The 23,218-nt window shown below is 42.7% G+C and overlaps 1 protein-coding gene across 11 annotated transcripts in view; it reads right to left on the reverse strand.

Annotated features, from left to right (window-relative positions):
• The window catches only part of ccdc88ab (coiled-coil and HOOK domain protein 88ab), a 399,202-nt gene that overhangs the window by 105,224 nt on the left and 270,760 nt on the right, over nt 1–23,218 (reverse strand). For all 11 annotated transcript variants that reach the window (XM_043696005.2, XM_043696000.2, XM_043696008.2 and 8 more), the window contains 2 exons: nt 7,573–7,716; nt 3,116–3,302 (listed from right to left, as the gene is read on the reverse strand). In XM_043696005.2, the coding sequence (XP_043551940.1) occupies nt 3,116–3,302; nt 7,573–7,716 (331 nt within the window). The remainder of the gene's footprint in view (nt 1–3,115; nt 3,303–7,572; nt 7,717–23,218) is intronic.

Here is a 23,218-nt window from a genome sequence, read left to right on the forward strand (position 1 = left end):
TTTGAACTGAATAATAATCTGGAATTAAGAATCTACTGATGACCATGAAATCATTATCAAATGTGGAAAAGCCCATCTACTTCACTAATGTCCTTCAGTGAACACGCTAGCCTCACCTGGTCTGGCCTACATGTGACTCCAGATCCACAGCAATGTGGCTGACTCTCAACTGCCCTCTGAATTGACCCAGCAACTAGCTTATAGGCAACCAGAGATAGGCGATAAATGCTGGCTAACCAGTGACACCCATGTCCTTCGAGTGAATAGCAAGAAATATATGGAACACCTTTTCCATTAGGGAAAAAGGATGTTATGGTGACTGCCAATCTTTGTTGTATCCTCTTGGCAACACCCTGAAAAATCAAGAATCTACCTGCTTGGTCTGACAACTAAATTGTAAGTTCCTGCTGCATTTGAGGTCAACAATGGCCAAACCAATCAACATCCTTTTTTATCCTGTGTAAATTGCATTCGTCTTTTCAAGTCTGTTTCTTACATCCTAATCTTGATGTGTTGAAGACAAAAAGATTCAGCTTTTTATTTCCTTTAATCAACGTTTATATTCTGTACCACATTTATCATGGCTAATCAGTTTGTGGATTTCACTCCACTTTGCAACTGTCCTCCATAACCCACAATTCCACTGTCACTCAAAACTTGACTAACTCAATTTTGACTATATTCAATGACCCAGTCTCTACTGCTCTCCAGGGAAAAGAAATCCAAAAAAATTTTTCTGATAGAATAAAAATCCTTCTCACATCAGCCTCGAATTGGAAGCATCTTGTTTTTAAACATTTATAGATTCCTCCATCCACTGCATCAAGCTGCCTCAGAGTCTTATGATTTAGTAAGATCAGTTCACTTTTTTGTAAACTGTTAATACATATAGATCCAACTTGTTCAATTTCTCCACAGTATTCAACACTTTCAAAGTAGGAACACACCTTGTGAAACTTCTCCGAACTGCTTCCATTAAGGAGAAAGTATGTTCTGACCAATGCTCTAGACAGAACAAGTTTGTCGCACTTTTCTGTGATTCAGGTACAAGGACACACAGACCCCTTTGCACTGATGCATGAAGCAGCCTATTTAAAGAATATTTTTGCCTTTTTATCTTCCTGCCAAAGTGGATAGCTTCACATATTCCCATACTGTAGTCCACTTACTTAATTTGTCCATATCCTTTTGCAGAACTCTTTGCATCTGCTTGAGAACTTGCTCTCTCCTATCTAGCTTTTGCAGCCAAATACACTGATAATACAAATCAGTCAGATCATTAATGTTGATCGTAAATAGTCAAAAACTTAGTACTAATCCTAACAATACTTCATAGCTATAGTTTACTAATATGAAAACTATCCATTTATTCCAACTGTGTTCCTATTAGTTAGCTAACCCTCTATCCATTCCCCAATTTCACAAATTCTTATCTTAATCTTTGTACAATTTAGATTCTTTAATTCTGTCATGCTACAAAAGTAGGGTCAGCAGAAAAAAAATAGAAAGTAAACATTCTAAATTGCAGAGTTTTATTCCAGCATAGCATAAATTCCCTACTTTGTACTTGAGATCTCTATATTTATGAAGCTGAAGATTGCATTTGCTTTACTAACATCTGTTAGTAACACCTTCAATGCGAATGAATCCCTAGGCTGTCCTTGTACACTTTTAGAATAGTGCTATTTAATTGTTTTTGGACTGCATCCAGTCAAAGTCACTATGCTTTAGGAAGGGTCCTTAAGATGATGCAGAGGAGAATGGTTCCAAAGATTGTGAATTTTAGCTATAACGGTATCAAGAAACTGGGGTTGTTCTTGGTCTGTGGGAAGTTGAGAAGAAATTTGAGAGAGGTGTACCAGATTATGGCAGGTTGAAATAAGGTAATCAATGAAAAGCCGTTGCTCATTGGGGTGGCATGATGACATATTGATTAGCACAGCTGCTTCACGTTGATCCGAGATTTGTTTCCAGCCTTGGGTGATTATCTGTGTTTGCACACTCTCCCAGTGTCTGCATGTGATTCTGTTTTACAGAGAGCAGCATGGTCTTGTTGGGCCAAAGGGCCTACTTCTGGGTGTAATCTCTATGATTCTAAGATGGTCAAAAAAAACTTTACTTGCAAAGACATTTACTAGTTAACTATTAATATTTTCTCATTGGATCTGGAACCTATTAAGAAAATGGGTTTTTGACGCACTCCAAAGAGCTCATCCATTTGACCACAATTGTGTATCTATTTCAGTCTTCTTTAGTGAGTTAGATGATCACATTGTCAAAACTCCATTAGTAAAGCAAACTTCTCCAAATTGCTTATAACTCTCATCCTTAATTTCTTGGTCACATTCTTTATATTAATTTAATTATTTGCAACTGATGGAATTAAGGAATTGTCCAAGGAGAAAATGTTGGATCTCTAATTGGAATTTAGAATAAGACATATTAATTACACACCTGAAACAGACAGAACTTGAACTCAGGCCTCCTGGCTCAAAGATAGGTACACACTACTTATTGAAATATACAAGATCTTTAGTGAACTTAACAGATTGCCTACCAAAAGGATATTTCCCCTTTTGGGAGAAAGTAAGGGGACATAGATTAAAACCAAGAGCTATCCAATTTAAGATGAAAGTGAGAACAATCTTTTTCTCTCAGAAGTTTGGTAAGGCCAAGCTAGATTACTCCTTTGTAAATCAACAATCTAAGCGTAGACAGAAACATTGAGTTGAGGCCACAATTACATAGGCACGATCTTATCAAAATGGCACAGAAGACTTGAGAAGCTGAAGCTAAATCAAAGAACTGCAGATGCTGGAATTCAGAAACAAAAACAAATTGCTGGAAAAAATTAGCAGGTCTGGCAGCATCTGCGGAGAGAAAACAGAGTTAGCATTCCAGGTCCAGAGATCCTTCTGTGTTTTTTTTTAAGTGTTTGGCCTTTGGTAAACTTTAACAATTAAGCAAATGTTATTTTTTAGCAGGTTTTTAGTATGTTACACTTAAACACCAACTGTATGCAGGGGAGATGATTTTGCAAAATACAATGGCTGTTTATTTTATGTATCCATGATCCAGTCAATTGATTAAGAAAGGTTAAAGAATTCACACCCACCTCACATTGGTTGTTTAGTTTAGTGGAATTGATATCCAACTGTTGGTAACGTTCCTTCAGGTTTGCAAATTCAGCTTCCAATCGAGTATGCTCTAGTTTTGCAGCATTCAGCAAGCTTTTTAGATTCTTGTGGTCCACCTGCAATCCTTCATTTTCCTTTAACAAGTGGTTGTATATTTGGTTCAATCTTCAAAACAGAAATAAATACTTAATTTTCTTGTAGAGCTAATGTTTTCTTTCTAAACCATAAGGCACAGTGTACAACAAGGAAAGTCAATGATGAGGTGATGCTTTCAGTATTCTTCCTCTAACAACTTTAATTTTTATTGTAACCACCTCCTTTCTAACTCTTTACATTGACATTCAGCTTAGCAAGTGATTTTTATTAGTAGTCTGAGTCAGAAAATTGTGGAGGAGGGGCCCAGTGCGCACGTCCCTACCACTGGACAGACAGACATGGATTCAAGTCCCATCTGCTTCAGAGATGTGCAGTAACATATCTGAACAGGTTGATTAGAAAAAATAGATTAAATTGAAAAAAGCAACAACAAAAAAAAGGCTGTGGATTCAGGTTTGTCTCCAGTTTTGAGGAAATAATCCAGACACTTCAGTGTAGCAATAAAAGGATGTTACATTGTCTGACATATTTTTCAAACAAGAATATTCAGGATTACAAATAGGTCTGACAGTGTAAAACTTATTTCCGCTAGTTAGGATATCCGGAATAAGATGAGCCCACTTTAAAAGATCAAGAACCAACTATTTAGAACTGAGATGAAAAGTTTCATTTAACTTCAGTTAGCTGTCTATTCCCATACCTTGAGAACTTTGCTAACAAAAATCTACAAATGTCAGCCAGAAATTTTAAATAGGTCGAGACCTAGGTCAAGGGATGAATGTCTGTGGGAGGGACCCTTTCCTATAATGGCTATTGCGCTGCAGCTGCCAGCCCCAATATGATGGCAAGCAGCTTTGACAGTTTTAAAATGAACTTTACTTAATCTCTCCCTCTCTAACTTAATGTTTGCTTCTTACCAGTGGGGCTGTTGATCACTGACTGCTCTATGTTGGCCACTTGTCTGCTATCCTTCATTGAATAGTGAGCCTGCTCCCTGTAATTAATTGTTCAAGTCTTTTAAAAATCAAAGTGGTTGCATCTGGAAGATGCCAAGTGGGCTTGGGATCCAGAACAGAACCAATGGATAGGTTCTGAAGCCAGAAGCGAAAATCTTGGCCCTTAGTCTTGAAAATTTAAATTTCCAGATGCTCGGTGAACTTGTTTTGGTGGCATTGAGGGATCTATTATAAAGGAGGTTCCAGATTTTAACTAACCTATCCTACCAACTCTCTTTATCACTTTAAATACCCGATTAGCTCATTCTCAAAAGTTCTAAAGTGACTGTGATCCACATCCATGCACCTGTACACCTAACTTAATCTTTTGAAGAATATCCTCAAGTGTCGTATATCTTAAACAGAATATAGTACTCTAGATGATGTCTGAACAAAATTGTACATCTAAAGTATCACCTCCACATTTTTGCATTCCAAAACCCTTGCGGGAACAAAGACCAACATCTCCCAGTCCTTTTGATTACATTTTGGATCGGTACAACAGCGTTTAATGATTTAGTGTACATGGACATTAAATCACTTTGCTCCTCTACTGCTCCCAGTCTTTCACCACTTGAACAAGATGGTGAGCAGCCTTCTATGTGTTACGCTAAGTATTAAACTAAAAATCCTATTCAAATTTCCTGCTTTTGTACATGTAGGAGCAACCATCGTTTAGATTTGGTTTGTCTCAAAGGATAATTGAGCCACTGAAATAGTTCATGTTTAATTAGCCAAGTAAATACTAGAATACAGACACAAATTATACATAGAACACTTAATAGTTTCTAATCAGACAAAATAGAGCAGTACTGAGCGTGACATTAAAATCTTTCCCGTATCACCTTAACCCTATGACTTCTAGTTTTAGACTCCCCTACCCAGGAGAAAAGACCTTGGCTATTCACCCTATCCATGTCCCTCATGATTTTATAAAGGTTTCCCTCCGGCCTATTCAGCCTCTCCATATAACTCAAACTCTCTAATCCTGACAACATCCTTTCAGAAACCTTTTCTGAACCTTTTCAAGTTTCACAACATCCTTCCTATAGCAGGAAGACCAGAATTGAATGCAGTATTCCAAAAGTGGCCTAACCAATATCCTGTGCAGCCACAACATGAACTCCAACGCCTACACTCAATGCACTGATCAATAAAGGCAAGTGTACCAAACACTTTTTTCACTACCCTATTTACCTGCAACTCCACTTTGAAGGAACTATGAACTTGCACTCCAAGATCTCTTTGTTCAGCAACACTCTCCAGGACCTTACGATTAAGAGTGTCATACCTGGCCTGATTTGCCTTACCAAAACATAGTACCTCATTTTTATCTAGATTTAACTCTCTGCCAAACCTCAGTCTATCTGATCAAAGTCCCATTGTATTCTGAGATAACCTTCTTTGCTGTCCACTACACCACCAATTTTGGTGTCATCTGCAAACTTACTATTCACACTGTCTAAATTAAAATCCAAATAATTTACATAAAAGACAAAAAACAGTGGACACAGCAGCAAACTGATTCTTGCTGCAAACCATTGGTCACAAGCCTACAATCTTTGTCCTATCTCTGAGACAATTTTTTGATCTATTTGGATTTCCAGGAGGTCTTTAACAAAGTGCTACATAGGAGTTACTAAATAAGATAAGAATCCATGGTGTTACTGGCAATATACTGGCATGGATAGAAGATTGGTTGACTGGTAGAAGGCAGAGGATGGGGATAAAGATGTCTTTTTCAGGATGGCAGCTAATGAGTAGTAGAGTTTTGCAGGAACTATTGGAACCACAACTATTTTTGTTATACATTGATGATCTGGATGAAGGAACTGTTGCTAAGTTTGCAGTTGATACCAAGATAGGTGGAGGGACAGAAATGTTGAGGAACCAGGGAGGCTGCATAAGGACTTGACATACTAGGCGACTGGGAGAAGAAGTCGCAGATGGAATACAATGTGGCAAAGTTTGAGGTTATATATTTTAGTAGGAAGAAAAGCATCACTGACTATTTTCTAAAGATTCTGAAATTTGAAGCACAAAGGGGTTTGGGAGTCGTTGTTCATGATTCCCTAGAGGCTAACATGCAGGTTTAGTTGGCGATTAGGAAGGCAATTGCAAAGTTGGCATTCATTTCAAGAGGGGTAGAAAACAACAGCAGAGATGTACTGTTGAGGCTGTAAAAGGCTCTGGTCAGACTGCATTTAGAATATTGGGAACAGTTATGTGCCCCGGATCTAAGGAATGAAGTGCTAGCATTGCAGGGGGTCCTGAGGAAGTTTACTTGAATGATCCCTGGAATGCAGAGCTTATAATATGAGGAATGTTTGAGGATTTTGGGTGTGTACTTGATGGAGTTTAGAAGGATGAATCTGATTGAAACTTACAGGGTACCGAAAGGCCTGATAGAGTGGATGTGGAGAAAATGTTTCCACTAATAAAAGAGACTAGGACCAAAGAGCTCAATGGCCTACTTCTGCTCCTTTATCTTATGGACTAAAGAAGGGACCAAAATTATACACAGTACTCCAGGTCTGGTCTCACGAATGCCTTATGTAATTGTAGAAACACTTCCCTATTTTCATACTCTATTCTGTTTGCAATAAATGTCAATGTTCCATTTGTCTTTGTTATTACCTGCTGTACCTGCACAGTGGATTTTCTACAATTCATGCACAAGGACACCCAGATCCCTGTGCACACCAACTTTTTTCACCATTTAGATATTCCTCTGCCCAAAATGGATAATCTCACACTTATCCATGTTAAATTTCATCAAATAACTTTTGACCCATGCACCTTTGACATCCACATCCTTCTGTAAATTTCTCATTTCTTCATTTCAACTTATTTCCATATTTATTTCAGAATTAGGATTTAGAATCAAAAGCAAAAGTGGTCATTTGGCTAAAAGTTGTCCATGCTCGTGTTTATGCTTCTGACAAGTTTCTTTCCAGTATAATTTATTAATGCATATTCTTCTGTTTCGTTCTCTCCCATGTAATTTTTCTAGCTTCTCCCTTAATGGTGTCTGTTATCTGTCCCAACTAATCCTTAATCCACTGGTAGCAAGTTCCACATTCTCAGGAGTAAAAGAAAATTTATTCTGATTTGTATATGTTTGATACATAGTTTTGAACCTCACACGCACAGACATCTTCCCTACCTATTCTATTGACAATCATAATTTTAAACAACTCCTATTAGTTTACTCCACCACCATCCAATTTCTAGATAAAAGAGCTCTGACAAATTCCATTCTCTGATAATTCTAACTTCTTAGTTCTGGTAACATTCTTATCATTTTTCTTTTGTATCTTTTTCTAGTGCTAGAGGCCACCAACCTTTCATTTTCATTTTGAAGTTTCTGGAACTTGTACATCATAGTATCATGTTTCTCTACCTCCTGGTGCATTTTCTCTTGTTGCTTTTTCAAAATTGTCTCCAACTCCTCCAACTGGGCCTTTTGCTTCAACAGCTCATTATACCTGCAGACACAATTTAACTGGAATTAAATTTTCGTCATAATAATAATAATATAATATAGTCTATACCAAATTACAGAAAATGTACATCGTATTTTGAAAGACAAGAAGAAACTTTGTACAGCGTATTGTAAAGCATTTTAAAAAAAATACTTCCACATACAATAGCACATTAGTAGTAGTGGTAAAGATTTACATGTTTATCTCCCAAATAAAGATGATAGGAGATCTGTTGAAAAATTATCTTTGTTAATAGCTGCAAGACATGTAGTTGCATTCCCTAAGCCCAAGCTTCTTTCTATATCCTTCTACATGGAAATCTCTTGTTTGAAAGGGAAATAGATGGGAATGGAGACTGCAGGTGCAATCCATAGTGTAAGTACCAATATCTCTTGACTGCAGCTTTTCAAAATAGCTACAAGAGATGATTATCTTTTTATAACAATGTTTGCTCTCAAAACATTACATCAGGATTTTTCTATTAGCTACATCACTGGAATCAACAATCCTACAATTGACATTTTAGCTCTTCCTGAAACTACTGAGTTCTAATATGGAAAATTTCAAAGATGATTAACTTGTATTTGTAATATAATACTTCAATATTGAATTCTCCAACTAGTTTTGCAAGTGATTACAAAACTCAGTTATCAATCCAAAAAGAGCGTGTTCTTGTTATTAAAAGCAAGCAGAGAAACTGAGAAACACTTTAAAATGAATTTCACACAGAAAAATAAACTTGAGTTCTTGTTAACACATAACATCATTAATACCTCTCTGGAAGTAGCTCTTTCTTTCCCCTTCTTCCTTCCATGATGGTAGGAGCCTTCACTTGCATAGCAATAATTTGTTCATCGATGGTCAGTTTGGATTCTGCCAGGGTCACTCAGTTTGTGGCTTCATTACAGTATTAGTTCAAATATAGACAAAAGAGCTGAACTCCCGTGGGAAGTTAGAGTGACTACTCTTGACAACAAGGCAGGTTTTAACCAACTGAGGCATCAAGGAGCCTTAGCAGGGAAGGAATCAACGTGAATAAAGGAGAAAATGCTCCCCTGGTTGGAATCATACCTTGCACAAATGAAGATGATTTCAGGAGTTCGTCAGGATAGTATCCTCAGACCAACCATCTTCAGTTGCTCAATCCTTCAGAGTCCTTCCTTCACAGAGTCAGAGTGGGAATGTTCAATGATGGGTATGCAATGTTCATGACATGTTCATTCACAACTCCTCAGATATTGAAGCACTCATGTTCAAATGCAACAAGAGCTGGGCAGTAACCAGGTATGGGTTGACAAGCTGCAATTAACATTTGCACCACACGGTGTCAGGCATTGATCACATCCAACGAGAATCTAACCAATGCCCCTTGACATTCAATGGCATTATCATCCTCAAGTCCCCCATTATCAACATCCTGGAGTTACCACTGACTGGAAACTGAACCAGAATGCCATGTTAACACTATGGCTACAAAATCAGAGGCAATGTCTTGACTCCCCAAAGCCTGCCCACCATCTACAAAGCACAAGGGAGGAATGTGATAGAATACTCTCACTTGCCTGGATAAGTGCAGCTCTAACAACATTCAAGACACTTGACACCATTCAGGACCAAGCATCAGGCTTCTTGACTAGCACCACATCCACAAACATTCGTTCCTCTACCACTGACACACAGTAGCAGCAGTAAGTACCATCCTGAAGATGCATTTCAAAGTTTACAAGGCTACTTAGACAACCCCTTACAAACTCTCAACCACTATAATTTAAAAAGACAAGGGCAGCAAACACATGGGAACACCAACAACTGCAGATTTTCCCCTCTAAGCCAATCACTATCCTGATTTGGAAATATATTGCTGTTCCTTCAGTGTCACTGGGTAAAAATCCTGGAACACGCTCCCTGATAGCATCCGAGTATACATACGTGAAATAGGCTGCAGCAGTTCATGAAGGCAGCTCACCATCACCTTTCCAATGGCAACTAAGGATATGCAATAAAAGCTGGTCCAGCCATCAAACTCAATCCCATGAATAAATAAATAAAAGGATGAAAATTCCATTGACAAGCCCAATATTTGTAGCCCCTCCCTAACTGTCCTTTAATTGAATAGCTCATTAAGCCATTTCAGAGGGCAGTTAATAAGCAACCATATTGCTGGGGGACTGAAATCACATGTGGGCCATTCCAGGTAAAGGACAGATTTCCCTTCGAACCAGTTAGTTTTTAAGACAACTGAGGCTTGTTTAAAGGTTACCATTACTAAGACTTGGGGCAAAATTTTCCCAGTCCTATAATGGCATGGGTAAGGCAGAAAAGTTGTGAATATACAGCAAGAACGAATTTCATCAGATTCCCCATCAATAAAACATTTTCTGATGTTTCCCTTGCCTTTCCCTCCCTTTAAGTAGAGACTTCTGAATCACACTGATGAATGGCAACTATTTTATTTCCATGCGCTTCAATTCTATTAATGGCTAATTTCACCTCACTTTTATGCAGCTCTCCATCATCCCCCTCTCCTCTGAGAAAATGGATGGCATCAACTTCTAACATGAAAGTCAGAGCAGTTACCTGGCTTTACAGTTCACTGCTAGCTTCTCGTGCCTTCAGCTCCAATATCACATAATTTTCCTGCATGCTCCATGGATCTCTTCCCTGAAATAACTCCAAGGTGCTGGTACCGCATCACCAAGTCACACATGGAGAGTTCTTGACACTGATCCAGTTCCTTCAGAGACAGTTCTCAGAATGGACAGGACCGCTGACATTCCTGTTCTTTTCTTCCTGGGTGAGGCCCAGGCTGCAGCACTAGAGGCAGGCCCAGGACTCAGAGCTCTCACCTCTTGCCTCCTCCTCTTCTTCTTCCCCTCAGAACACTGGATGTGGGCAGCTGGTCCAGAGTCAGTCCCCTCCCTCTGACACAATCAAGAGGAGAGGTCCTTCACTCTACACTGATCCAGCTCCCTCAAGAGCCAGCTCTCAGAGTGAACGGGATCTCTGACACTTCTATTCTTTTTTTCTTATTACCCCCACACTACCGCATCACTGCGGTAGTGCTTATTTTTTCCCCAACACCCATGTTGTGTGTGTGCAGGTATGACACACAGTGAAAGACACAAGGTGCACAAATCTTTATTCAAATTTCCACCATCAGGAAGAAACGAAACACCCAAGTGGCCTGTGACAAGCAGTGCCCTTCACATCAAAGGGCAATGCTGTGTGATCAAACAGAGAAGGGGAGGGCAAGGAATAAATCAAAATAGAGTTGGAGAGGGAAATTTTACACTCCACTCACTGCGGCGCCCACCTCTCCCTGAACAACTCCAGGATGTTGGTGGATACCGCATGCTCCTTTTACAGAGACACCCGGGCTCTAATGTAACCGCAGAAGAGGGGCAGGCAGTCGGCCTTAACGACCCCCTCCACGGCCCGCTGCCCAGGAGCAGACCCACAAGGTCTTCAGACCTGCCCTCCCCCTCCGTACTGGGTGCCCAAAGATCAGGAGCGTGCGACTGAAGTGCAACCAAAAGCAGAGGAGGAGGTTTTTGAGAAAATCAAAAAGGGAGTGCAAACGCCCACACCCAATATATACATGGTCCACAGCACCACAGAACAAGCAGTTGGGTTGGGAGTCCATGACCCACCGCAATCTGCGATTGCAGGGGACCGCTGCGTGCAGCACCCTCCACCCCAGATCCCCAAGAGAAAGGGGGAGGACTCCGTGTAGAGAGCCCTCCACTGGGGATCCCCACAGCCCGGTGGCAAATGGGCACGCCAAGGCGTGTCCGGACGGTGGAGGTGGATGGTGTGCAGCAGCAGTCGATACAGAGCCCGCCTTCTTACTTCCTTAAAAGGGACAAATCTAAAATTCCGGAGGCGGCTCAGGTTGTGGGGCACAGGCTCCCGCGGGAAGTACGGGACCTTGGGGCCAATGTGAAATTCCATCTGGGGAGGGGTAAGCGCAGACAGGATTCCACCACACCACCAATGGGCGGCACGGTGACACAGTGGTTAGCAGTGCTGCCTCACAGCGCCAGAGACCCGGGTTCAATTCCCGCCTCAGGCGGCTGTCTGTGTGGAGTTTGCACATTCTCCCAGTGTCTGCGTGGGTTTCCTCCGGGTACTCTGGTTTCCTCCCACAGTCCAAAAATGTGCAGGTTAGGTGAATTGGCCTTGCTAAATTTCTCGTAGTCTTAGGTGAAGGGGTAAATGTAGGGGAATGGGTCTGGGTGGGTTGCGGGTCGGTGTGGACTTGTTGGGCATAAGGTCCTGTTTCCACACTGTTAGTAATCTAATCTAAACCTGAGCATCCTCCAACAGGTGTACTACGTCGGGTCCGAGAACCACCGTTTTAAGGTGTCGGATAGCGAGCAGGGCAGGGGTAGACATCCGGTACGTGGCCACCGCCATGTCCTGCGGCAGCGACCAGCCCAGGCCCCCACCACCCAGCTTGTCCCCGATCCTGGTCACCCTCGCCGCCACAGCCCTCCCCTCCGACAGCCACCCGAACCCGCGAGGACGGAGGTGCAGATTCCTGGGCAACGGCTCCCTGACAATGCCACTTCTGCCGGAGGGTAGGCGCAACGCGATTTGACCATGTTCCAGACAGTGATCAGGTCCTGGTAAAAGACAGGCAGCGTCTTGAGGGTGACCTCAAACCGTCACGGTCAACAAACAGGAGCTGCGTGTCGTAGTTGAGGTTACGCACCTGGCGGAAAAAATACGTCACCAGGGCGCACCACCTAGGAGGAGGCTCGACACAAAGGGATCACTGCAAGGTCTGAAGGTGGAACGTTGCGACCTGGGTGCGGACGCACACCAGCGACTGACCGCCCTCCTCAATAGGGAGACTCAGAACCTGCACAGTGACCCAGTGCATCTTTTTATCCAAGAAGTCGACCAACATTCTCTGGATGTCAGCGACAAAGCCAAGAGGAGGGACCAAAGTGACCAGCCGGTACCACAGCATGGCGGCCACCAGCTGGTTTATGAGCAGCACTTGACTCCTGTAAGATAGCACTCGGAACAGTCCTGTCCAGCAGCCTAGGCGAGCCAAGACTTTGGCTTCCAGCTCCTGCCAGTTCGCCGGCCAGGATTCCTCAGCCGGGCCGAGGTAGACCCCCAGGTAGAGGAGATGGGTGGTACTCCAGCTGAACCCCAGTAACTCCTCCGGCAGACAGTCCACCCGCCACGGACCGACCAGTAGTCCGGAACATTTGGCCCAGTTGACCCTGGCAAAAGACGCTGCAGAGTACACGGCCTGGCACTTGTGCATCCTCCCCAGGTCAGCCGGGTCGGTGAAAGTAAGGAGCACATCATCGGCGTAGGCCGAGAGGACCATCCCCGTGCCCGTGCCACACAGAACCAGCCCCAATAACCTCCTCCATAAGAGGCGCAGAAAAGGCTCCACGCACAGGGAATACAGCTGGCCGGACGGTGGACAGCTTTGACGTACCCCTCTCCCAAAGCGAAGGGGCGCTGTCAGGGACCCGTTAACTTTAATCAGACACTCTGCGGCAGCGTACAAAAGTCGGATCCGGGTGATGAACTGCGTCCCGAACCCAGATGCCCGCAGAGTCCCGAGCAGGTACTCGTGATCGACCCTGTCGAATGTCTTCTCCTGGTTGAGAGACAGGAAGGCACTCGGCAGACCAGCCCGTTGACAGAAATGGATCAGGTCCCGGACCAGGTGGCTGTTGTCGTGTATCCTCTGACCCGGGACTGTATAGGACTGGTCCAGGTGAATCATGTGGGCCAGCATGGAAGCCAGGCGAGAAGACAACACCCTGGCGAAGATTTTGTAATCCGTGCTGAGGAGGGAGACCGGACGCCAGTTCTTTAAGGAACGAAGGTCCCCCTTCTTTGGCAGCAGGACGATGACCGCCCTGCGCCAAGAAAGGGGCAGCAGTCCGACATTTAGACACTCCCCCAGGACCTGTGCGTAGTCGATCTCTAGGACGTCCCAGAACGCCCTGAAGAACTCCTCAGTCACCCCGGGGACTTGCCCCTCGAGAGCCAGTCAAGGGCACTGGTCAGCTCTGACATTCCTTTTCTTTTTTTTTCTGTTTAAACAACAAATTTATTTTCAGAAGTTTAGACAGCAGGTTCTACATAATGATATCATATGATTTGTTGCAACCGTGTATGGTAAACTGCTTCATTTATTAAACATGCCATATAGAATCTGAATAAATAATGCTACAAAGCCCAAGCTATGTACAAATATCTTGGGCAAAGTTATGTTTACAAACTTATATACAGTAAAATAAACAAACCAGCCAATGTAATTGTCCAAATTATGCAACAAAACAAAATGTCACAAGTGATCGAGTTGATGCATAGAAACAAAAATCAATGCTGTAAATAGTTCAAAAGTTTGTTTATACAACTTCAGTATCTTTTTTTAAAAAACAAATCAATTTACACTTAATGCTTAAATATATCTTCATAAAATTTGACTTTAGAAAACAAGCAAAAATTGTACAGTTTGAGATAAAAATTACAGGAATTGGTGTTTTAAAATATCACCAAATCCAGACAACATTCCTGCTCTTATCTGTCAGCCAGGACTCCCTGATTGGACCAGACTAACAGCTCTAATCAGGGAACTCATATCCTATGAGGCCCACCTGGCTGACCTCGTTACAATCACTACATCCCTCCCCCCCAAGTCAGAGAACATAGGCTGTTTTTTTTTTGTAGCTCTTTCTGGTACATTTTATCACTGAGTCAGCTGCCTCCAACTCTGCTCCAGGCTATGTGTAACACAGGTAGCTTGCCTCTTGCGCCTGGAGTGTCTCAGAAGAAATTCTTGCTCCTCTTCAGGTAGCAGAGATGTTGAGGCAGTGACATCTGCCGTGTCCATTTTAAATTCAGAGGTATCTTCAAAGCTGGTCAGAAACGGAGAACCCATGGATTCGCGAACAGTCGGAAAGACTGTCGAGGAGTTGGTCACGTTTTGCTCCTGCTCGGTTTGTGAGTTTGCAGCATTCATTTGGTCCACGTGCCTGTTCAGGATCATCTCACTAACTGAATGTTATACGTCACTGGACCTGACCTCACATCAACCATGTAGGGACATTCCCATGGCTCCAACAAGAAACTTTGTCTCCTGAAGTAAACAGTCTCTCTTGCTTACTGAAGTCACTTCTGACATTGTATTCCTGATGCTGTTTCACCCTTCCCCCTCCAGGTCCAAGATGATCAGATTTAACCTGGTGCAGAGTCTTCTTCCCATTAGCAACTCTGCTGGAGAAATCCCTTTAGCTGTGTGAGAGGTTGCCCTGTAAACAAATAGGAACCAGGACAATTTGGTGTCTCGTGAAGCTGCATGTGGTTTCTTTAAGCCTGCCTTCAAAGTTTGGACTGTTGGATGATATGGAGCTGTCCCTGTATGACGGATACCATTGGACTCTACGAAAAACTCAAATTTCCTGCTGATAAATGACAGTCCGTTATCTGTGACCAATACTTCTGAGAGTCTGTGTATTGCGAAAAATGCATACAGTTTTACAATCATCATCCCCATGTTTGACAACTGACCTCTCTGCATATCCAAACAATTTGAGTGGGCATCCACAATGACTAAGAACATTGAGCCCATGAAAGGACCTGCATAGTTGATGTGCAACTGAGTCCAGGGTTTACCTGGTCATTCCCATGAATGTAGGGGAGCTGCTGATGCTAGTTTTTGTCCTAGTTGGTTCTGTACTCTAGGCAGCGACTCACCAACACAGTTATGTCTGTATTCAATCTTGATCATAAGACATAACTCCTCAACATCTTCATTTTGGAAACCCTAGTAGGGTTCAGCCAGTATCTGGTTATGACTTTTACTTGAGACAATCACTTTTGCTCCCCATAACAATATGCTGTCCTCTATTAGTCTCGTAGATTCAAAAAGGTTTCAATTCTGGTTGTGATGGCCCTTTGGATTCTCCGTTCATCGTCAGTTGTTTCAGTTTTACAGAGGCCAAATCTTTCTGCGTCTAAAGTCTGATATTGTCAGTTGTAATTGGAAGCGTGTCCTGAAAATTTAAAACCATTACTATCTCTTCCAGAGGCGGTACCACAGTGGTGTATCAGTCAGCGGAAGACAGCTCAATGTACCTGCATGTGTTATTTGGCCTCCGGATGGTGTTCCAACTTGTAATTAAATGCAGTATTAGAGCCCACTGCTGAATTCAGCCTGAAGCTATGGGCAGCACTGTTTTGTCCTATAAGTACACCGAGCAGAGTTCTGTGGTCCGTTATTACTACAAATTTGTGTCCGTAAAGGTATCAGTGGAACTTCCTGACTCCAAATATGATTGCCAAACCTTCTTTTCTGTCTGGGCTTATTTATGCTCTGCATCAGCCAAAGTCCTGGATGCATACGCTACTGGATGTTCCTCTCCATTATCAAATAGTGTGTCACTGGAAAAGCACAGCAGGTCAGGCAGCATCCAAGTAGAAGGAATTCCTGATGAAGGGCTTATGCCTGAAATGTCAACTCTCCTGCTCCTCAGATGCTGCCTGACCTGCTGTGCTTTTCCAGCGCCACACTTTTCGACTCTGATCTCCAGCCCTCGCTTCCTCTTAGTTCCTCTCCATTGGGCTACCTATGAGCTAATATATCCCTCAGCCGTACAGCGAGGCAATGCTGGTCAATACCAGAATTCATGAGAGATTATAATGTGCCGACACCTTAGAGGATGATAGCTGTTTTTTCATTTCCCTAAAAGCTATGGCTTGGCTATATGACTATTTCCAAGGCTGACCCTTTTTAAAGAATTGGCACAAAGTGCCAGGGTGGAGGCCAGGTTGTGTATAAACTGTCCATATTAATTCTCCGGCCCAAGGAAAGACCTAGGTTCCATTATAGACTCCGGAGTTAGGGCACCTTTAATTGCTTTTACTATCTTCAACGCATGTAAATCGGTCTTGTCGACTCTATAGCCTAAGCAGGTCACTTGGGAGTGCCTGGGCACACATTTTCCCCCTTCTAAGGTGCATACCTGCCTTGGAGAAGCATTTCAGGACTATGTCCAAGCTCTAAGTGCTCCTTATTGGTCTTCCTTGCTATTAGTACATCTAGATAAATGGCAACCTGAAGCATGTCTTATAAAATGTTCTCCATCATCTGCTGAAAAATTGCACAAGCTGACAATCCCCAAAATGGCCCTTAAAGATATTAATTGTAGCATATTTCTGAAAATCCTCATTTAACTGGAACTGCATGTATAGATGGTTCATGTCCAGCTTCGTGAAAGGCAGCCATCCTAAAAACTTTGCATATAAATCCTCTATATGAGAGAACTGGGTATTTATCCAGCTGTGGAAAGCAGTTTACCATTTGTTTAAAATCCCCACAAAGGCCAACCAACCTGTTGGGCTTCACAATCAGCAAACTGGACAGGGTTTGATGATTCCTTCAGTTTCTAGCCTTCTGATTTCTGCCTCTATTTTTGCCCATAAGGCAAATGGCACCAGGTGGGCATCACAGAATTGGGGAATTACTTTCTGGTCATCATGCAAGGTGGCGCTGCCTCCTTTGATAGTCTCTAGACCTTTCTGAAAAATTTTTGGATATTTAATTTGGGTTTCACTGAGGCAGCTATTTTCTAATCGAAGAATGTTGAGCCAATCTAGGTGAATTTTTCTCAATCAAATTTGCCCCATTAAGCTGGGGTCAAGCCTTTCACTCCAATCAGTGGTATTGAAAGAAATGTTTTTCAACAAGAGACCAGAACCGAAGTCATACCCTTAATCTGTAAAGGTTTTCTAGTTTAGGGTCTCAGTCTAGCAGAGGTCTTGTTTAAACTTAACAGTTGGAGTCCATAGCGAATTTTGTCAAAGACTGGTTCTGCGATCACTGAAATGGCCACAGTAGTACTGACCGCCGTTAGAACCTGGTGACCATTTCACCAGATGTTTATTTTGATTGCTTAGCAACATCCAAACAAGTAGGAGAAAGTGAGGGCTGCAGATGCTGGAGATCAGAGCTGAAAATGTGTTGCTGGAAAAGCGCAGGTCAGGCAGCATCCAAGGAACAGGAGAATCGACATTTCGGGCATAAGCCTTTTCCAGCAACACACTTTCAGCCAACATCCAAATAAGAACCAATTTTACAGTTCCAAACCATATGTAGGTGAATTTTCCAGGTTATGCACTCGCCTGGATACCCTCTGGTATCCAGGAGAGTGCATACGTTCACTTACCTAACTGAGATCTAGTTCGACTCTTTTGCTGTCTCGAGTCTGCATACTGGCAGCAAATACAATGGCTTGCCAGACCAGATCTTGAAGAAACTTATAACCGTTTGGCCGAGGTTTGGCTTTGTTTTTGGATTTTGTTGTGGGCTGACCGAGAGTCTCTCTGTTCAGGCTATGTCCTGAGTGAGGCTATGCAATTGCCTTCACTCAAGTGGTATTCCCAAGCTCAGTTGGACTGGTGAGGGTATTCACTTCTATTGGAATACCCTGCAACTTATATTTTTCATTTGCTGTATTTTCCAATAATAACGCCAGTTATAGTACCTGTTTGAAGTCCAGTTGAACTTCAGCTAATAGGCATTTTTGCATGGTTATCTCAATAATCTCAAATACCAAACAGACTCTCAGCATATCAGGATTAAACTGAGGTCACAAGCCTCTTTCAAAATAAGAGTAGCATCTGATACTGCATTGAGGAGAGAGTTTCACACGTTACCACCAGTTTGTCTGTTTTCAATGGGAGGGCAGTGAATTGCTCTAGTGGGTAAAGAAATGTGGTAAGCCATGAGCTGAAGGGTAAATTTGGGGAGATTTACAATCAAGTGAAAAGGTTGGATAGGAACTTGGAGATCCTGAAAGCTGATGGGATTTATGAGGACAACAACGTTAAATTGAAGATGGAGACTGGGAAGGTAAACTTGACAATTAGGTTAAGCCTATAACTCTCTCTCAATAGTACAAATCAGGCAGCATGCCAGCTTTGACCAAATGCACAATAAAGAAGGAAAAATGGCTTTAAACATGTAAATTGTGGGTGAATTAAACTTTTTTGTCCCCTTCTATGAGGGTAGGGTGAACATGTTTGCAATGTGAAGCCCTGCTAGGGCAATTCAGGCATCCACAGAATCAATGGCACTACATACCTTGCATCAAAGTGCAATTCATGTACAATTGACAAGCATCAAACATTACAAATCTTGGTTTCAAGTAATTAGATTAGATTAGATTACTTACAGTATGGAAACAGGTCTTTCAGCCCAAGCAGTCCACATCGACTCTCCGAAGAGTAACCCTCCCAGACCCATTTCCCTCTAATGCACCTAACCTGCACATCTTTGGACTGTGGGAGGAAATTGGAGCTCCCAGAGGAAACCCACACAGACACAGGGAGTATGTGCAAACTCCACACAGGCAGTCACCCGAGGCTGGAATCGAACCTGGGACCCTGTTGTTGTGAGGCAGCAGTGCTAACCACTGAGCCACCGTGCCACCCCTAATCATGATCATTCCATGGTTTATAATAAATAAATTCTTATAACCTCTGTAAAGTTGATTTAATCACATGAAAACTTAAGCGTCACCTGTGTTTGCTAACTCAAACACATTCCATAATTATCACTGCTGTAGAATGCCTCGGAGCTACTACCTTTAAATTCAGAACTGTAGGCTTGTAAAAACATTATCTGTTATAATGAATTTCTTGGGTGATCCCCACTCTTACCCAACATAATGAGATGTAATCCAGCTACACTTAGAATCTGTCAATATTGCTCAAGTCATTTTTCCAAACAAAATACACCTGAATTTGGCAAAATAACTCTTGAAATTCATGCAGAGGCATGGCATTTCCCTCTTTGTGGTTGGTCTCCATGTCATAGAGTATCAGGACCCAAGATAAAGCTTAGGAATTAAGTCACAGAAAAATGATTCTGATTCTGATATTCCCAAATTAGTATCAGGGTGCATATATCAAAATGGGTGCAGCAAGGGCAAGTGCTGTCTTCACCACTGCAGCCCCACGCAGACTGCACAGGAGGTGGTAGCATGTTACTTATAAGGGCAGTGGACTCCTCCAATCTTCAATCCAGTTTATTCAGTATTTCTGATGTACCTGCCTCATGTTCCTGTGCCTGTCTGTGCATTTGCATCAAGTTATTAATGGACAACATCTTGGGATCATCATGCCTGAACATGGCAGTCCTCTGCATGCAAATGACATGTGGAGTTCCTTCTTATTCAGTTTTACAGTTGTGTCAATTATGTAGTCACCAGATTGTTCCTCAGAGTCTAATCAAAATAGGTATCCACTGATGTGAAAGTCTCTAAGATGGTGGAGGATGTAAGTGAAAGCCTTGCCAGTGCATGCTTTGAGGGTTCAGTGACTTCTTCCTCAGGTGGAGGAGGAGCTGACGGGCTCAAGTGGTGCCCTCTTTGGAACAGAGGGCCTATGCATGCCACATAAGAGGGGTTGTTAGTTGTGCAATAGGGGTAGAAGCTTTTGCAACTTAAGAATCAGTTAACACTTGTAAGGGGAAAGCTGTGCAGCACAGCTTTGTGAAGCTTACTAATTTAGCTAAACCGTGTTAATTTTCCCAGCTAAATCCAGGATTTTCTCCTCATAGGGAGTGAGAGGGCAGATATCATCTACCCACCCAGCCACCCACCTTCAGCCTGTTCTTGCACTTCTGGCCTGATTGTGCGACTGTTTCTCTTGTAATGAGACAAAAGGAGGAGTTGAGTGAGAGCTGTAGACCATTAGCCTTAGTAATATTACTGTAAAGTGGGCAAAATTACAATGAGTGTAAGGCAGTTGACAAAAGATGGTGGCACTTACTCACATAGAGTGCACAAGATCACTGACCTCCTCCTTCACTGTTGGATGCTTGGTTTGTTTGAAAAATGCCTCAGGCTGTTATCGGAGCACAAGTTGGCTAGGTTTGGTGGTGGCTATTCCTGATGAAGGGCTTTTGCCCAATACGTCGATTTTCCTGCTCCTCGGATGCTGCCTGACCTGCTGTGCTTTTCCAGCACCACTCTAATCTAAACCCTGGGTTTGGTGGTGTAACCACCATTAGTCGGCTGCAAGACAAAACATTGTGCTCTGCTCCACCATCCGTTCACCAATACCTCAAAGCCCATGTCCTAAAAGCTTTGACAAAGGGTCAGTTAGACTCAAAATATCACCTCTTTTCTCTCCTTACAGATGCTGCCTGACCTGCTGAGATTTCCCAGCATTTTCTCTTTTGGTTTCAGATTCCAGCATCCGCAGTAATTTGCTTTTGTCCTAAAAGCATGCTACTAAGCATACCTTCTGGGTCACGTTCTTAGTGATAACAGCCAGACATGACAGTGTAATGGGCAGTTTCGAAAGTATCATAGAGCTATGGTTGAATATGGTGCCAGCAATGTAAATGTCACAAAGTCCCGACAACAGCTAGCTCTGCCAAACCTGCTGAATAACTGCATGAGTTGACTGAACTGGACAAATGCATAACTAATAAGCAGATGACTGCGTGAAAAGTTGAAGGCATGGCAGACTATGCTCTATGAATCTTTCTTTTCCCTGGAGCATCGGAGGCTGAGGGGTGACCTTATAGAGGTTTACAAAATTATGAGGGGTCTGGATAGGATAAATAGCCAAAGTCTTTTCCCTGGAATCGGGGAGTCCAGAACTAGAGGGCATAGGTTTAGGGTGAGAGGGGAAAGATATAAAGGACAACCTTTTCACGCAGAGAGTGGTACGTGTATGGAATGACCTGCCCGAGGATGTGGTGAAGGCTGGTACAATTGCAACATTTAAGAGGCATTCAGATGGGTATATGAATAGGAAGAGTTTAGCGGGATATTGGCCGGGTGCTGGCAGGTGGGACTAGATTGAGTTGCGATATCTGATCAGGTTGGACCGAAGGGTCTGTTTTCATACTGTCCATCTCTATGACTCTATACCAATTTGCTAGAAAAAAAAGGGAAGATTCAGCCACAATTTCCAATCCAGCTTCTGAACTATTTAAACAAAAGCAGAAATAGCTGGAGAAACTCAGTAGGTATGGCATTTGTAGACAGAGAGAAACAGTGTCCTTTCTTTAGAACGCTGAATTACTTGTCAAGTGAAATTACCAACAGGCTACCATCTCCCTGCAACAAGCACATGATAATGGACATGTTTTAAAAATAACGCTAACTGATGAAATATAAATTCAACCACATTTTAAAAAAATGCTTAATTAGATTCGATTACTTACAGTGTGAAAACAGGCCCTTTGGCCCAACAAGTCCACACCTACCCTCCGAAGTGCAACCCACTCAGACCCATTCCCCTACATTTACCCCTTCACCTAACACTACGGGCAATTTAGCATGGCCAATTCACCTAACCTGCACATCTTTGGATTGGGGGAGGAAACCGCAGCACCCGGAGGAAACCCACACAGACACGGGGAGAACGTGCAAACTCCACACAGACAGTCGCCTGAGGCTGGAATCGAACGAGTGACCCTGGTCCTGTGAGGCAGCAGTGCTAACCACTGAGCCACCATATAATCCTTCAACAAGGACTATTTAGATAAATAAGCAATTTAATGATAGAGATTACAAGAATGTCGAGATTTGCCACATACTTAAATCATGTTATACTACATAGTTAGATACTAATAATACTAATTATAGAATCCCTACAGTGTGGAAGCTGGCCATTTGGCTTTTCAAGTCCACCAACCCTTCGAAAAGCATCCCACCCAGACCCACCCTTATATCCCAGCATTTATCACAGTGTGAAAAAAAGTCACCAAAACTCTACGTTCTCAACCATTATAACTGTGCCACTTTATGTTGAGTTAAAATTTAGGAGAATCTTGGACAAAGCTGCTATTTCCAATTCAACCATAGAATCACAGAATCCCTAGTGTGGAGGCAGGCCATTCGGTCCACATCCAACTCTACGAAAAGCTTCCCATCCAGATCCAGACCCCTTACCCTATCCATATAACCCTGTATTTCCCAGGGCTAACCCATCTAGTCAGCACATTTCTGGACACTAAGGGCAATTTTGCATTGCCAATGCACCTAACCTGCACAACTTTGGACTATGGGAGGAAAACTGAACACCTGGAGAATACCCCGCAGACACAAGGAGAATGTGCAAACTCGACAGACAGTCGTTAAGAATGCAATTGAACCAGGGTCCCTGGCACTGTGAGGCAGCAGTGCTAACCATTCAGCCATTGTGCCACCCCATATACGAAGAACAGGGTCCTCAGACTCAAGGAAGCAGCCAAAAGCAGAGAAAAGAGGTTTGCAGGTGGAATGGAATTGGAAAAAAAATGGTTGGGATCAAGAATGATAAAAGAATTAATCAGTTTTTCCAAAAGGAATGGGAATTAAGTCACTTCAATATTTCCTTGCTCTATTCACTTTTTGCTCGTTTCTTCCCTTATTTACCAGAAACGTTCCTCTTGCCCTTCCTTGCTAACCCACACTCCTCCTTTCTCCAAATTATCATATCTTTACTTCATCCCCTCATCTCCTTC

Source organism: Chiloscyllium plagiosum, unplaced genomic scaffold (assembly GCF_037043375.1).
Source record: "Chiloscyllium plagiosum isolate Xiang-an unplaced genomic scaffold, Cpla_swu_hap1 HiC_scaffold_10, whole genome shotgun sequence".
In the NCBI taxonomy this organism is placed as follows: domain Eukaryota; kingdom Metazoa; phylum Chordata; class Chondrichthyes; order Orectolobiformes; family Hemiscylliidae; genus Chiloscyllium; species Chiloscyllium plagiosum.